Source organism: Garra rufa, chromosome 3, assembly GCF_049309525.1.
Source record: "Garra rufa chromosome 3, GarRuf1.0, whole genome shotgun sequence".
Taxonomy (NCBI): Eukaryota; Metazoa; Chordata; class Actinopteri; order Cypriniformes; family Cyprinidae; genus Garra; species Garra rufa.
Genome location: NC_133363.1, coordinates 41561303 through 41578802, shown reverse-complemented (window position 1 = coordinate 41578802; position 17500 = coordinate 41561303). Strand labels below are relative to the sequence as shown.

The window sequence follows — 17500 nt, the reverse complement described above, 5'->3', positions numbered from 1 at the left end:
ACATGCCCCAATCTGTACGTTCAAAACAAGCAGCATGCACAGCCTTCAGCTGCAGCTGACAGATCTGTATCTCCATAGATAAGAGCCACCTGAGACTCTTGAATTGTGATTCAGCTCAATTCACTGTTTTGGGACTATGAATGCCAAATTGTGTCATTCATTCGTTGATTTCAGTTTACTTATCACTCACCGGCCCCACATTATGCCTATTGTGTGAGCTTCACGTCTGTGTAGTGCGGAGAAGTAAACATTCTTAAATGTGGCAAAGTCAGAGTTCAGAGCCAAAGCACACGTCAGTTTAGATGATCTCTCACTCTGGTGCACAAATGCCTCGCAGTGCTGAAAAGTTTTCCTGAAGACTTGCTCTCAGACAAAAAAGGGGAAAAGCACATGCTTGAAAACTGGTTTTCACTCACCATAATGCAGTCTTTAGTCCGCCCCAGAGAACACAAAAAGTTTATTTAACAAGTGCAACTAAGCCTAAAGTACACACTATTCCAGTCAAAGCTATTGTGAACAATTATGAGCTGTTTATATTTTCATTTGGTAGATCGTCAAGACCTCTGTAATATATTAACATTACACAGAGGTTCCTCACCGTTGGTCTATGTGTGTTTCTGTTCCCAAATAGTGAGCTGACACTATATGTAACATTTTGAGACGTTATGTTCCTGGGACAAACTCAGTGAAAAGTCTATCCAAGATGGTGGACACACAGCCTTGTAAATATAATCAAGATTTAAAGGATTAGTTCACGTCCAGTATAAAAAATTCCTGATCATTTACTCACCCCCATGTCATCTAAGATGTTCACGTCTGTCTTTCTTCAGTCAAAAAAAAAAAAGGCCAAATTGCAGTTCCAATGCTGCTTTAAAGAGCTCTACTCAATCCCAGCCGAAGAATAAGGGTCTTATCTAGTCATTTTTCTAAGAAAAATATAAATGTATATACTTTTTAACCACAATTGTTTCGTCTTGCACTAGCTCGACCTCACGCATTGCATAATAACGTTGGAAAAGTCACGCACGGTTAGTTCTTTTTCCGTGTACTTCAATTTGAAAAGGTAAGGTAGGGCAAAAAACTCCATCTCATTTTCTCCTCCAACTTCAAAATCGTCCGACATTGTTTTTTACCTTTTTTGTAGAGGGCGTTTGACTTTCTTAGCTTGTTCGCTTTGTAAACACTGGGTTGGTACTTCTGCCTACATCACACGTGATTACGTAATGCGTAAGGTTGAGCTAGTGCAAGACGAGCATTTGTGGTTTAAAAGTATATACATGTTTATTTTTATTAGAAAATTACATTTTCACTACATTTGAAATTGCAATTTGGACCTTCAACCCATTGATCCCCATTGAAGTTCACTATACATAGAAATAACCTGGAATATTTTCCTCAAAAACCTTAATTTCTTTTTGGCTGAAGAGAGAAAGACAAGAAAATCTTGAATGACATGGGGGGTAAATTATCAGGAAATGTTTTTTATTTTTTGAAGTGAAGTAATCCTTTAATGCTGAAAAGTGTCAATAGAAATAGCTCAGTCTAATTAAAAATAGAACACCCAAAAATTTGGGGAAAGCAGTATGCATGTTTTATGCTTAATAGAGTATTGTGATTAGCTTAGCAGTCACTAATCAAATATGAATCAATTGAAAGGATTCTGCTGTGTGCTTTGCAAGAGGAATGCTATTATTAAGATGACTGATAAATGACTGATCATCCAAAGTAATTTTGAAAAATGTAAGTTCTGGAGGCGGCCGTAGAACACATGAACATATGTAATCTATATATTGATAATCCATAAGCAAAATATCTACATTTATATCATGACAACTCTTAGAAGATTTTAGCATGGTAATGGATATCACAATGTTAATGTATTTGGTCTTGGTGGAATACATCTGCTACGCTGCTGAATTGCTGCTTCTGTTGGTTATTGCTGTTGCTATAGATGATTGCTGTACAGGAACTTTACATACGGTGATACAGTGCTGTGAGTATTAAGGAATACTGCTTCAAAGGGCTCTACATTATCCCAGCTTAGGAATAACGCCTGTTTCACACATACTCCGTCTGCAGTGCGTATGCGTTGCGTATTTTTTTTCCGCACCCATGTTAACGGATTAGAGCGTTCACACTGCACGCGGTTGCTGTCCAGCAGTACGTTCCAGAAGCGGTGCGTTTGCAGCAGTGCAGCGATCGTTTCGGCACAGAGTCTATTTTTTGCTGTGCTGCATGCGCTGAATTAAAGTGACAGCGTATTGTTCGCTGTAAAAATGAACATGGATTGACACGGAAATGTACCATAAATGCATATAAATGCAGTCTACTGTGTTTCACAGTCAACACGTGGCTTTTTGGTTAGGTTTAAAATAGTGCAGTTTTAAATAAACAAGGCAACATAATAGATGCACTTCTCCAGGTAGAAAAGTTCTATAAAAGATTGTTTTTAATACAGATTTAATGCAAAAGAAAGGCACAGAGAGCCGACTGTTTCTGTCTGTGGTAAGTTTTAATTTAAAATATTTCTGATAGCCCAATTTCAATAAGAAAAGGAAGCTATAGCCTACCTATGCTGTTTAAATGTGTTGCAACTTGCTTGAGCAACTTAATATACAAATCTAGAAGTCAAGTGCATTGAATAATACGTTGTTTATAATACGTTGAGTTTAAACGTGAATATATCTAGTATTATTGTATTAGTGTACTGTGATAAAAGAGTATCACAATGCTGAAAAAGCACGTTTGTATTTGAAATCAAAATAACGGATAAATGGTGTGTTTGCGGTAAGCAGCCGCGGATCAGGAACGGACTGCAAACGCGTCTAGTGTGAAATCAAAACGAGTCCGTGCTGATTCTGCATCGCATACGTAATGCACACGGACTGCATACGCACTGCAGACGGAGTATGTGTGAAACAGACGTAAGGGTCTTATCTAGTGAAATGATCAGTATTTTTTTTTTAAATAAATAAATGTATTAACTTTTTAACCACAAATGTTCATCTTGCACTGGTTCAGCAATGCATGTTTTCAAAAAAAAAAAAAAAAGAAGTCACGCATGGTAAGTTCATCTGTTTACTTCACCAAAAACATCATCTCATTTTCTCCTTCAGTTTCAAAATTGTCTTCCGACAGTGTTGTTGTACCTTTTTTTGTAAAGGCTGTTTGACTTTCTTCGCACCTTCACAAACACTGCGTCGGTACTTCCATCACATGTGTGTTTGAGCTAGTGCAAGATGAGATATTTAACCACCATTTGTGGTTAAAAAAATATGTAAAAATTAAAAAAAAAGAAAAGAAAATGATTCGTTAGATAAGACCCTTATTCCTCGGCTGGGATGTAGAGCCCTTTGTAGCTGCATTGAAACTGCAATTGGACTTTTAATCCTTTACTATATGGAGAAAATGGCTGATTATTGCTGTATATATTTACTGTGACTATTTAAGACATAATGCTACTGCACAGATAGCATATAAAAAAATAACCTGTAGCAGATCTATACAGGTGGAGCTGGGGAGGTGGAAGGTTTCAGAGGAACTCTGAAAGCATGCTGCAAAATGTTTTAAAAAATGCTAACCAGCCATTTAAATGTAAAGTAACAAGCTCATTGGCTGCGTATGCAACATTAACCAATCAGATTGTGCTAATGTCAATGTCAGTGTTTATGACATGTTAATGTCAGTGTCAATGTCAGTGTTTATGACATGTTGACTGTCTTACTTTAACTGTTATAATTAGCATTTCAACATAACCTGGTGCAAAAGTTTGGTGAAGTAAATTGACCAAAAATATCGTCAGACACATGCCCAAATGAGTAGACTTAATTTTCTTAAATGGACAAAGGTACAGTCTTTGAAAATTAGTGAGTGTGTTTAGGTCATCGCTGTCGTGAGGTCAGTTCAGTCATTTCTGAGCTTCTATTTGAGTATTAAACAGCTCAGCTAAGTCTGGTAATGGAGCATGTATGAGTGTGTATATGTGTTCCCATACTTAAGTGGCAAGGTTATAAAGCTTATTTCTTGTTCTAACTGATTTCTACACCTACGCATGCTCTAGTCTTTTGTGTTTTTAATTGTACAATCTTCAGGGTAGGGAGAGTATAGCTTAGTCAGTGTCAGCCATTCATAAACAGGAAGTCACCACCCCACCAGTATTACCCATCAAACCCTTCCTCCCTGTGATTAGCTCCCATTCCAAATCTCAGTGCCCTTAACTTAGAACAGAAAATCGAAATAGAAAATTCTCAACGTGACTTGTGCGCTTTATTCATAGTCTTCTGAGGTCATGGGCAACTCGCACTTGTTTATAAGTATATCCATACTGAGTCAGATCTTTTAAGCATTTACAGTATTTGACACAGCACTGTTTATTTCGGTCACGAGCCCTCCCTCGGGGCTGAAAGGTGTGGTCCTCTTTTCTCATAAACCCATTGAAGGGGCCCCTTAGTGGGGCCAGTTTTGAGGTTCCCACCTGGGCTGTGTGAAAAGGGAGGCCAGTGCAGTGAGATCATGGAAATGTCTTGTTTCTTTGACCGAGACTGAGTTCTAACTGATGTTTTAGCACCTACTTGATAGCACACACTGTTTCCCAATATGCATGCTCGACCCGGTGACGTGTTTGAAACGAATCCACATCAAGTTTAGTGAATCTCTTCTACAATCTGTGCAGGCGGTTGGATGCTAACCACATTACATCAGTGCCTGAGGACAGTTTTGAAGGTCTGCAGCAGCTCAGGCACCTCTGGTTGGATGACAACAGCCTGACCGAGGTTCCTGTCGGGCCCCTACGGCACCAGAGTAACCTGCAGGCTCTGACGTTGGCCCTCAACAGGATCACACACATCCCCGACAACGCCTTCGCCAACCTCTCCAGCCTGGTTGTATTGTGAGTACTTTGCAATTTCAGTCCCACACACTAGAGGAATTCATAAGATCCTGCTTTTAACGCTGATAAATTTCCCTTCCCTTGTTGCCCTTTAACACACGTCAGTTAAATCCATCAATGCGCTACACTAACTGTAGTCCTAGGCGGCTCGTAAAACACTCATACAAATACACTCGCACATGGTTAAGTACACATGCAAGTAAACAGTGGCGTGGATGGGCGATTTTAGAGAGAGAAAACAGGGAAAAGCAAAATGGACCCTTGTGTCTTGCAAAGTCAAACAGAGGCTATAGACCCTCTCTCCCTCTCCTTCTCTCTCTCTATCTCTCTCTTACTTCTGGAAGCTTCTATGTGGGTCTGATTTACCAATTACATTCCAGCTGCTGGAAAATATTTGTCTTAGGAGTGGAGGCCAATTAATCCGTTAAGTAGACTGAACAAACACACAGACCTGTGCGGTGAAGTGCTCAGCAAAACGTCTGAGGAGTTATGCGTTCAGAGACTTCCAGGGACAGAAAATGTTTGCGTTGGTGTTCTGCTGAGAAGTGCATCTTTTTAATGACTGGAAAATTCAAGCAAAATAGACATCCCTTGTCATCCGAACAGTTATAAATTGACAAATGAATTGTGCATAGATGAGAAGTATTCGTTTACAGGGTTTCTGCTGGTCTTAAAGTCGAAATTCGCCCTTTCACAAATTATGGTCTAAAAAAGTCTTAAATCAAAGCAGAAAGTCTAACATTTATAAAGTCATGGCATTAAATGTTGCATTCACTGCAAAAAATGAATGAGTATTTTTGTTTTGTTTTCCAGTACAAATATCTAAACATCCTTAAATTAAGAAACATTTACTTGAGATGCAAATTGAACATCTTGTAATCTTGTTTTCTGGGAAATTGTGGGTTTATACTTAAAGGACAAACATCTGTCAATGGGATATGAATGTTTTTCTTTTAATTAAGTTGATTTAATTTGATTTAGGTTGAATCAAGTTGACATTTGCTGATATTTGCTTTTGTTTTAACCATTAATTAGCTTCATTTTAATCCGTTCCTCATAAAACAAGACTTCGTATTTTCATTCAAGTCATTTTGCGTCTTGAGTAAATGAAGTTTGATGTAAGAATCTTTTTTGCACATTTGCACATAAAAACAAAAACAAATTTACTGAGGAAGACACTTTTTGCAGTGTGATCAGAAGTTACAGTGAAGTTTTTTACTGGTTTGGAGCAGAGGTTTCCAAGCCATGCTTTTTTAAATTTAAAAGTAATGATTATTTGCTGTATTACATTTAATTTATTACACATGGTTGTGTTGTGTTCTGTTCAATTTATTGCTTACATTTTCTTTACTTGGTCATAAAACATCTTAAATTTACCTTCAAAAAACCTGCAGAAACTTGTTTTACTTGATTATATTCACTATAATCTACAGTATGCTTATATAACATTAGTGATGTTTGTTATATTGCCACTTTCTGGCAGTGTTCTTAATATAGTGTATTGGTTACTACTGGATATTTAATAATTCATGCTCATTTCCCTTATTTTAATATTTAGTTCACATTTGCCATCATCTAATGCACACCTAAAGTTAATCTTTAAAATTGATAATAATATAATAATGCGGTTAAATGTAATCTTTTGATGTGGGTAGCCAGTGTTATTATATATTATAACGTTATACCTGATTTATATTTTATGTTGGTCCCACTTCATATTAGGTGACCTTAACTACTATTTACTTACATTTAAATGAATCATTTGATACATTGCACTTACATTAAAAAAATACCTGCATTTAATTACATCTGTAATTAATTTCTGTAATTACATTTATAATTGCACTGCAGTGTTTCCCCTACCATTATCTTAGGGGGGCGCCCCGCCCCCCCAACGGCACCCCCCGCCCCCCTTGAATGTCAAGTTCATTTTATTTTCGATATAGCGTCAGATCACGTCATTAAGGTTATCTTTCCTATAGAACAGGGCTATACATTGTTCTTTTATTAAACACACTAAATTGCCTTGTGTTATTTATCTTATTTACACGAAGGCATGTCATTTCTGTCTTTACATGATCGCGTGTTTACAATGTCTCATCTGCGAAAACACAGACGGGATCGCGGACTCCATTCATAAAAACCGAATCTACTATAGCGCGAAATGCCACGTAAATTCGTCGATTTTTGGATTAATAAATCAAAAGTTGGTCTGTTACTTCATTCAAATCGCGATATGGACTAGTGTCTGTGAAAACTGAAATGCAAAAAGACCGTTTCAATATGAATCCTGCATGCTCCGTTTGCCTCTGTATGTATGAATGGTGGAGACGCGCTTTTACTACACGCATATACTGAAGCACACGTGACGCTCCCGCTAATTTTGGGCATTTGCATCTCGCATGAACAGATAAACTCAATATCCAAAGCTGCTGTGAGTGTCACTTTTACCGTTTCATTTGAGAAAACTAGCATCATAACATGCTGTACACACACAGAAACTTCAAGGCAACCTGTCAAAATAAAAGTAACATGTAACAGAACATTAGTCTTGTATTACTTTTGTACAGTATAATGTAGTTGTTTGTATATTCCTATTTAAATAATTGACATGAAACAATATATATGATAAAAATAAATATAACAAGATTAACCACTTAATTGTAGAAAAAATACTACAATTATTATTTAAATATTAAATTATTATTATTTATTGATTTTAACAGTAAACCTCTGTTTGTTTGCCAAAAATTAAAAGGGTTTATTTTTCATTTGATTAAAAATAAATAAATGTTTATACTTTTAATTTGATTATGAGAAAAAATAATACACACAAGAATTTAAAAAAAAAAAAAAGCAAAAGTTGGTAGAGCCCTATTGTTCAAAATGTTAAAATAGAGAGTTTTGGACTTATTTTTCCACTGAATAAGTCTATAATAATGTTTTCGTTATTTCACAAAGTAGGGTAAAGTACCGGGAAAAAAAAGTAACGTTGGCTACCGGCACCCAACCCCCTAAGCGCCCCCCCCCAATCCCCCCCCCCCAACACTGGAAACCTAGGGGAAACACTGCACTGTTGATTCATCCCTTACATCTTAACCCAGCTTTAAAACCAACCTGGCCCTAACCTTACCTGTATCCCACTTCAATAGCAGCAAAAGTGTTTTGCAATATATTACAAACACAATAAGTACATTGTACTTTTGATGTAAGTATATAGCAGTTAAGGCCACCTATAATAAAGTGGCACCTTTATTTTTAATTAATTTTAATTTGGTCCATTTATTTTCAAAGCATCAAAATAATTATCAGCCTATTGGCTAGGATCCCAGCTTAAAATCATGGTATATAAAATAATGAATGTCTAAAGTATTGCTTCTGAAATCTTGTTTGTTCATGTTGTTCAGGCATCTACACAACAATCGGATCCAGGAGATTGGAAAAAACTGCTTTAATGGGCTGGACAACCTGGAGACATTGTGAGTTTCCCTTCACCTACATGTGTAGCCACACTTCCTGCCATTAAATAGATTGTAAACTGCATGTAACGCTACATTTACATCTCCTGCAGTGGGTCTGTCATCAATAGCATCACGCTACATAATTATACAAGAGATTGTATGAGGGTACAAGTATAGTTATGCAGTATTTGGTATGATATTTGTCTGCTGCTCTAGCGCCCTCTTCTGCAAGACTCAGGCTTGCAAAGAAAGTTGGGAGCTTTCTGTAAGGATGCTTTGAATACCAGGATGCAGTGTAGTACAAAATACACTAGATGAGAAATGCTCTGAAGTGCTATCAAGGTGTAATCCTTGAACAGAAATCCTTAACCTTGAACCTGAAACACTACCTCATAGCTTTCATTATAAATAAAAAAGCATGGGTTACACAAGAAGTGTCAAAATAACATGGACATGCAAAGGTTTATGAGCATTTCTAAGCAGTCTCTCACATAACATTCTGTATCTGAGGCTCTCTTTGACACTCAGTATGTGCCAGTTGTTATTCTGAAGACATTAAAAAGCAGTGGTTAATTTGTAAAAGTTAGTTGAAATAGCATGATGTATTTTCTCTATGTATTTTGATGTGATTAGAGATCAGCCTAAAGCCGGGAACTCTAATGAGTCATTACTGCTTCACTTGAATTGAGTTAGGATCAGGATTTACAGTATACCGATAAAGGACAAAGGAGTCTTTTCAAGACCTTCGGCTTTACCTTATTGCCTCCGTTCTCTCTCTCCACTTACCACAGTTCGTTTAGCAAGCATCCACCGCGTCAGGGAGGAAGAGGCGAGGGGAAGGGGAAGGCAGATAGCCATCGCTGACTCTGCTTTATTTACTTATTCTGACCATAATTAGGACAGGATGAGGACACGCCAACGTCCTGTGCCCCTAGGGAGGAGAGTGGGACACCGGACAGGGGCATTAGGGGGTAGAGAGGAAGTATCATGCCAGGTTGTGTATCGTGTGGCAGCTGAGACAAACAATAACACACTGAAGAAATCAGCAGACTGGCTGTGCCGACTGACCTCTGTAAACAGCGCAGTCGATTTCGCTCAACAGATTTTCTTTTATTTCTCTTTCAGGTTGTTCATTGTTTGTCTTTTAGTCAAAATGATCATCAGTTAAGGTCCTCTTGTCTTTTTTTAAACATAGAGCAGCAACAGAGATGGCCCTTATTATACTGCTTTATTTGAAAATAGTATAAGAGCTGCTTTGGTGGTAGTAGTTTCACTCAAGTGGAGGTTTTATCCTAATGTGAGTAGCTTTCATCTGTCCTGTCTCCTTATAGGGATTTAAACTTTAATAATCTGAAAACCTTCCCAGAGGCCATTCAGACACTGCCCAAGCTGAAAGAACTGTAAGTATCTCCGAACACACAAACACACACTCCAACACCCATTTACAGTCAATCCAATAGTTCCTCTCAGACACTTGTTCTTGGGTTGGCTTTTAATGTGGATGGCTGATGTAATTACAGTTAAGGTCAAAAGTTTACATCCCCCTTTCCGAATTTGCAAAATGCTAATTATTTAACTAAAATACTGAAAGATCATACAGATTGCATATTATGCGTTTATTTAGTACTGACCTGAATATGATATTTCACATAAAATGTTTACATATAGTCCACAAGAGAAAATAATAGTTGAATTTATCAAAATGAACCCGTTCAAAAGTTTACATCCCCTTGATTCTTAATACTGTGTTGTTACCTGAATGATCCACAGCTGTTTTTTTGTTTAGTAAAAGTTGTTCATGAGTCACTTGTTTGTAATGAGCAGATAAACTGCTCGCTGTTCATCAGAAAAATCCTTAAGGTCCCACAAATTCTTTGGTTTTTCAGCATTTGAACCCTTTCCAACAATGATTGTATGATTTTGAGATCCGTCTTTTCACACTGAGGGCAACTGAGGGACTCATATGCAGCTATTACAGAAGGTTCAACCACTCACTGATGCTCCAGAAGGAAAAACTTTTTGAATATAAATTCGCTTTTGAAGGGCAGTAATAAATTTTAAAAAGATGATTACGCATCTCCATTCTGTTCAAAAGTTTTCACCCCCCAGCTCTTAATGCATGGTTGAACCTTCTGTAATAGTTGCTCATGAGTCTCTCAGTCGTCCTCAGTGTAAAAAGATGGATCTCAAAATCATACAGTCATTGTTGGAAAGGGTTCACAAATACACAAAAATGCTGAAAAACCAAAGAATTTGTGGGACCTGAAGGATTTTTCTAAAGAACAACAGGCAGTTTAACTGTTCAGAAGAAACAAGGGATTCATGAACAACTTTCACTAAACAAAAACACACAGCTGTGGATCATAGTGTGAAGTTCCATGTGCTTCCTGGATCTTTTAAAAGAAAATAAGTCTGGAATAGTGTAATAATGCAGTTAAAGTCAAGGGTCCCAAGCAGGTGTCTGTTAACCTCTAACCATTGTGTTTTGAAATCCAGAGAGGTTTAAAAATAATCACTTGTGTCAAGCTGCCATCTAGTGTTGAGAATTGGAACCGCATCAAAATTTTGAGCTGTGTTTAATGATTTAGCCGTTATGAATCCTGAGGGAGAGTGCTCATCTCACAGAGCTTCTTAAAGATTTCTAGCTTAATGATTTCATAATGATTTTAATTTTTCCCTGTTTGCCAGTGGATTTCATAGCAACAACATTGTATCCATCCCTGAGGGAGCTTTCCGTAGGAATTCCCTGCTACGCACAATGTAAGCAAACGCTGATCCCACTGTCATGGAATACACACACACACACACACACACAGCCTAGTGGAAATATTGTGATTTATTTATTTATTTTGCTGGTTATAAACATCCATTATATCTGTGTCTGCAGCCATCTCTTTGACAACCCGCTCTCCTTCGTGGGAACCACTGCTTTCCAGAACCTGTCAGACTTGCACTCTTTGTAAGCAGAACCATTATCCAGTCATTGTTCTGGAACTGAGTTAATTACTCTCACATTGAACACGTCAGTCACTCACACTGACACCTGTCAGTTAAATGCTCCTTTGCATATTAGAGTGATTACTTGTTTTTATATGTTAATTTCTGGTTATTCAACCTTGTAGCAATTAGTCACACCAAAATTACAAAGTTGTTGTTCCAAACCAGAATTTTTTATTTTCTTCCATGAAATGATAAAGAAGGGTTTTATTTATTTATTACTATCATTTTATTTATTTTTTTGTACATTGCACTTTTCCATATAAAAAACTATATATATGGCCCTGGACCACAAAACCAGTCTTAAGTAGCATGGGTATATTTTTAGCAATAGCCAAAAATACATTGTATGGGTAAAAATGATAGATTTTTCTTTTATGCCAAAAATCATTAGGATATTAAGTGAAGATCATGTTCCTTGAATATATATCGTAATTTTTGATTAGTAATATGCATTGCTAAGAACTTCATTTGGACAGTTTCAAAGGCGATTTTCTTAGTATTCTGTATTTTTTTTTTTTTTTATTGCACCCTCAGATTCTAGGTGCAATAAAAAAAATTGACCCTTATGACTGTTTTTGTGTTCCAGGGTCACAAATATCATACTTTATTAGTGTTTCTTCCTTAATTTGGAGCTTGACAGCATTCTCATTTACCTTCATTATATGGAAAAGAGCAAGTCAAAGTTTCTGCTAAGCTTTTCCTTTTATGTTGAATTAATGAACACAGTGTTTTCATTTTCTTTAATTTGTTATATATTTCAGAATGCTGCGTGGTGCCAGTATGATGCAAGATTTCCCCAGCCTGACTGGAACAATAAATCTAGAAAGCCTGTGAGTTTATTTTACACGGCATAAACATGCACAAAGTACAGTGTCAGTTACAATAAAATCAACAGCAAAGCATTTATTTGAAGTTTCCTAATATGGAAACGCCACACAGCACAGCCTGAGATCATAATAAATGACAAGAATTAAAGGCCAGTCATTTTTTAAAGTTTGAAGTACAGTACGAATTCAGCAAAAACACAAAACTCACATGCCTCTTGTCTTGTTCAGGACTTTAACAGGAACTAAAATCAGAAGCATCCCTGCAGACCTGTGTGAGGATCTAACGGTGCTACGTACGCTGTAAGTCACACTTAACACATAAACGTGCATTTATAATTCATTTCTTTCATCTCTTAAACTGCTGTAATATTAGACACACACACAAGGATAGTAACACTAAATGCCACATTTTAACCACACACTAATATGCCACCACACACTTTAGCATGTTTTTAAGCAGTGACATACTACTCATAATAGTTCATAACACATGTCAGTCAAATGTCCGTCAGTGCCCAATGATGTGCCAGTTACAGCCTCAAGCGCTCCATAATTAATCATCAGTCACAAGCCCCTTAACACACAAAGGTTAGCCGTCACTCAGAACACCGAGTGTCACGGAAAAGCTTTCATTCAAGAGACTAACATATGCTCGGCATGTCAGTCATAACCGTACACTCCCCTTTCCGTCTGGGCTTCGAATACACACAGACACACTCCATTGCACACAAGCGCAGTGTGCGTCAGTCAGGTGTCATCCACCTCATAGGCCTGTGCGTAGTGGCCTGTCAGAGGCACAGCTGCAGGGGGACGTTTTAAAGTGATATCTAATGACCTCCCGGAGGAGAGCGAGCCAGAGGCAGGCCTGCTCCCAGTCTGACTGCTGTAACACATCACAGATCCTTTAGTTCCTGTCTAAACTTCATCAAAACAGTTCTATTCCTCACAAGCCCAGTGTCTCAACAGTTGTGTGTGTGTGTGTGTGTGTGTGTGTGTGTGTGTGTGTTTTTGACAGAGATCTTTCCTATAATGAGATTGAAGACCTGCCGTCCTTTCAGGGCTGTGTTAGACTGCAGGACATGTAAGTTTTGTTATTATGCTACATACACAACTTTCTTGACGTTTGAATTCATTGTGTGTATGAATAGGCACTGATGGATTTTTGCTGTTGTTGTCGTTTAATTATGTGTTCTGCAGAAGTCTACAGCATAACCAAATCCAGCAGATAGACAGAGGAACTTTCCAGGGCATGACCAGCCTTAGAGTGCTGTAAGTACTCACAATTACCATAAATGAGCCTTAAATGTAAGTATATGGAAATGATCATGTGAAGTCGGTAGGTCATTATCACGATATAATCCCAGACAGGGTGATCAGTCCTGTTTTAGATGACCCTACATTATTCCGCTTATTACATGGCTACTTGCCACATAAATAAATAAATGGATATGAAATATTGATTTGAATCGAAAAGATTATATTATGTGAGAAGAAGGAGACCATGGAGTGGTACAACAGAGAGACCTGCAACTAGCACAGTGTAGGAAACTGTTTGCCAGTGACAAGTGTCAATTATGCAGTATTTCACTATAAAATGCTGAAATTAACTAATAATAATTGTATTGACTATATTTATATAAATTAAGTATATTACTTAAGGACTTATTTCTAATAATAACAATAATAATTATTATTTTTTAAATATAAATAATAACTGTATCGTAAAAAAAAAAACATTTTTAGCTTACACTACTGTTCAGTATTTTTTGATCAGAAATACAGTAAAACAATATTGTAATATTGTAATTTTAAATACACTACCAGTCGAAAGTTTTTGAACAGAAAGATTTGTAATGTGTTTGAAAGAAGTCTCTTCTGCTCACCAAGCCTGCATTTATTTGATCCAAAATACAGCAAAACCAGTAATATTGTGACATTTTTTTTACTATTTAAAATAACTGCTTTCTTTTTGAATATTTTAAAATGTAATTTATTCCTGTGATCAAAGCTACATTTTCAGTATCATTACTCTAGTCTTTAGTTTCACTTGATCCTTCAGAAATCAATGTAATATGCAGATTTTGAAGAAACATTTTTTATTATAATTAATATCATCACAGTTGAGTAAATTTTTTCAGGATTCTTTAATGAATAGAAAGATCCATCAGCATTTATCTGAATAGAATGAATCATCAGCATTTATCTGAAATAAAGTTTTTGTAACATTATACACTATACCATTAAAAAGTTTGGCGTCAGAATAATCTTTTAAAAATATTATTATAGAAATTAATTCTTTTATTTAGCAAGGATGCTTCAAATTGATCAAAAGTGGTGATAAAGACATTTATAATGTTACAAAAGATTTCTATTTCAGATAAATGCTGTTCTTCTGAACTTTCTATTCATCAAAGAAACCAGTCATTTTTAAATATCAAAAATACTTCAAAATTTAACTGTTTTTGTACTTTGGATCAGATAAATGCAGGTTTGGTGAGCAGAAAAGACTTCTTCAAAAAACATTAAAAATCTTGCTGTTCAAAAACTTTTGACAGAATGTATCTGTTTTATATTTTAATATATTTTCAAATGTAATTTTATGATGGTAATGCTTATTTTTTAAGTCATTACTCCAGTCTTCAGTGTCACATGATCCTTCAGTAATCATTCTAACATGCCGATTTGGTGCCCAAGAAACATTTCTTATTATTGTCACTGTTGAAAACAGTTGTATTGCTTAATAGTTTTTCCACATAAAATGTGCTACTTTTTTCAGGATAATTTGATGAATAGAAACATAAATGTCTTTACTGTCATGTTGGATCAGTGTGTCTTTGCTGATATATAAAAAAAATAAAAATAAAAGCAGTATGTTGCAAGAGGCCATACATTACAGTAATTTTTACCATGTTTAAGAGGGCTTCATAGGCCACTGTTGTCCTATTTAATACTGTAAAGTTGCTTTGACACAACCCGTATTGTTAAAAGCGCTGTATAAATAAAGGTGATTGATTGACTGATTGATTGATTGATTGATTGATTGATTGATCAAGACAATGCACATATTTTTAAATTAAATGAACAGCACTTCAGTAATCACACTTTGACTGATCTCCTCATAGTGAACTCGCACAAGACTTGTCCTGAATTCTGAATCTTTACCCAGAGCCATCTGTATATGTTTAGCCTGTGTATCTGTTTGTTTTCTTGCCACTCTACAGAGACCTCAGCAGAAACCAGATCAAGTTCATCCACAGAGATGCTTTCCTTTCTCTCAGCGCCCTTACCAACCTGTGAGTGTTCAGTCATAAAATCTGCTCTCATAATTACTCACATTCAATGCATTTAAGTGGAAAAACTGCTGGGGAATTGAAAATATAATCGTCATGAATTAATTCATCATACATTGCTGTTTAATTACTTAAAGATATCAAAAATACTTTGATGCCGTTTCTCCAGAGCGCCTCTGATTAAACAACAAAACCATACGGGGCTTCCTTGTGTGTGTGTGTGTGTGTGTGTGTGTGTGTGCATGAATATAATTGCCTTTTTTCCATCATGCCATTAGGGATCTCAGTCTGAACTCCCTAGCCAGTATTCCTACCGCAGGACTGAGTGCACTGAACCAGCTGAAACTGACTGGAAACGTGGAGCTGAGGAACGGCCTAATGTCGAAGAGCCTGCCTAAACTCAGGTTAGAGCTCTTCACAGCCCTTCTCATGAGCCGTGACTGATTACAGGTCATTAAAGTTGCTCCGGTGTCCCAGTTCAGTTTATATGAATAATGACGTGACGTCCCAACCTTCACCCGTACTCTGTAATCACACTCACAGTGCACTCAAGAAATCAGAGAGACCTTGAGCCTTCCTTTGATCAAAACCCAGATAATTAAGTAACTCTTTGGGTCTTCCAAAGCAGTTTTTCCCTCTCTTGCTCACTCTCTTTCTATGTCCCCACAGGTCCATAACGGTTCCCTATGCCTACCAGTGTTGTGCTTTTGTGGCTTGTGACAGTGCAGTTAACTCGGCGGAGGATGACGAGAGGAGAAATGCATATGGTATGACTTTTTGGTGTGCACTATAATGCAGTTAAGCTCAGCAGCATGCTGCTTTGGTGTTTGTGGCCGCATGTGATTGAATGCAGTGGTCTGGCTGTATTTGTGTGTGGTATTATGTTTCTCTTAGTTGACATGCATATAAATATATATGATAGGTGGTGAAGAGGAGATGGAAAGGATTCCTCTGGTCATGCACTGCTCACCATCACCGGGTAAATAAAAAAAAGTCTCCTTTTGTTGTATCCAGAGGACTCTGGGATATGTAATGTTATGAAATACTCACAGGATTAGTGTAACATAACTATGTATTAGGAATGCAATAGGAATCCAATTAAAAAACAAAGCATAATATGGTATAGATGTATTATCTGTATACCATATTATTCTTTGTTTTTTAATTGGTATCAGACAATATTGGATATTTATCATCTGATTTACATATCAATATCTTAATTTACATTTAGATTAACTTTGCAATCATCTAACAGTCACCTTAATTTAATGTTAATCTTTAAAAACACTAATAATTGAATAATGCGTGTACATTATAATGTTGGAATGCTTAAACTTTTTTTAATCAATTTAAAGAAAATAGTACAGAATTTTCAGTAACACTTTACAATAGGGTTTCATAAGTAAATGTATTACAAATAATACAAATAAAGAATACATATAATGAACAATACATTTATAACAGGATTTATTAATCTTTGTTAATGTTAGTTTATTTAAATTCACAGTACATTAACTAATGTTAACAAACACAACTTTTGATTTTAATAATGCATTAGTAAATGCTGAAACTAACATTAACTAAGATTAATAAATGCTGTAGAGGTATTGTTTATTCTTAGTTCAAGTTAACTAATGTAGATAACTAATGTTAAATAATGAACCTTTAGATCGTTCGTTAGATGGTCGTTAGATTAAAATAATTACCTGCTTATCATATTTTCTGTGCATCCCTACTGTGTACACTGTCATTCAAAAGTTTGCGGTCAGTAAGATTGTTTTGCTGTTGTTTTGGAAAGAAATCAATACTTTTATTCAGCAAGGACACGTTAAATTGATCAAGGACACATGGAATTGATTGAAAGTGACAGTGCAATTTTTTTTTAATTTTATATATTTGATTTAGAACTGTTGTTCTTTTGAATATCAAAGAAGTAGCACAACTGTTTTCAAATTGGATAATAAGAAATGCTTCTTCCAGATCAGCTATTAGAATGATTTCTGAAGAATTATGTGACACTGAAGACAAGTGGCT

At 36.3% G+C, this 17500-nt stretch overlaps 1 protein-coding gene across 1 annotated transcript in view; it reads left to right on the top strand.

Annotated features, from left to right (window-relative positions):
• Nucleotides 1-17500, top strand: part of lgr4 (leucine-rich repeat containing G protein-coupled receptor 4) — a 70811-nt gene that overhangs the window by 48457 nt on the left and 4854 nt on the right. The window contains 13 exon segments of the mRNA XM_073836172.1: nt 4673-4888; nt 8296-8367; nt 9681-9749; nt 11038-11109; nt 11237-11308; nt 12111-12179; nt 12405-12476; nt 13192-13257; nt 13374-13445; nt 15398-15469; nt 15745-15870; nt 16136-16233; nt 16389-16466. Of these exon segments, the coding sequence (XP_073692273.1) occupies nt 4673-4888; nt 8296-8367; nt 9681-9749; nt 11038-11109; nt 11237-11308; nt 12111-12179; nt 12405-12476; nt 13192-13257; nt 13374-13445; nt 15398-15469; nt 15745-15870; nt 16136-16233; nt 16389-16466 (1154 nt within the window).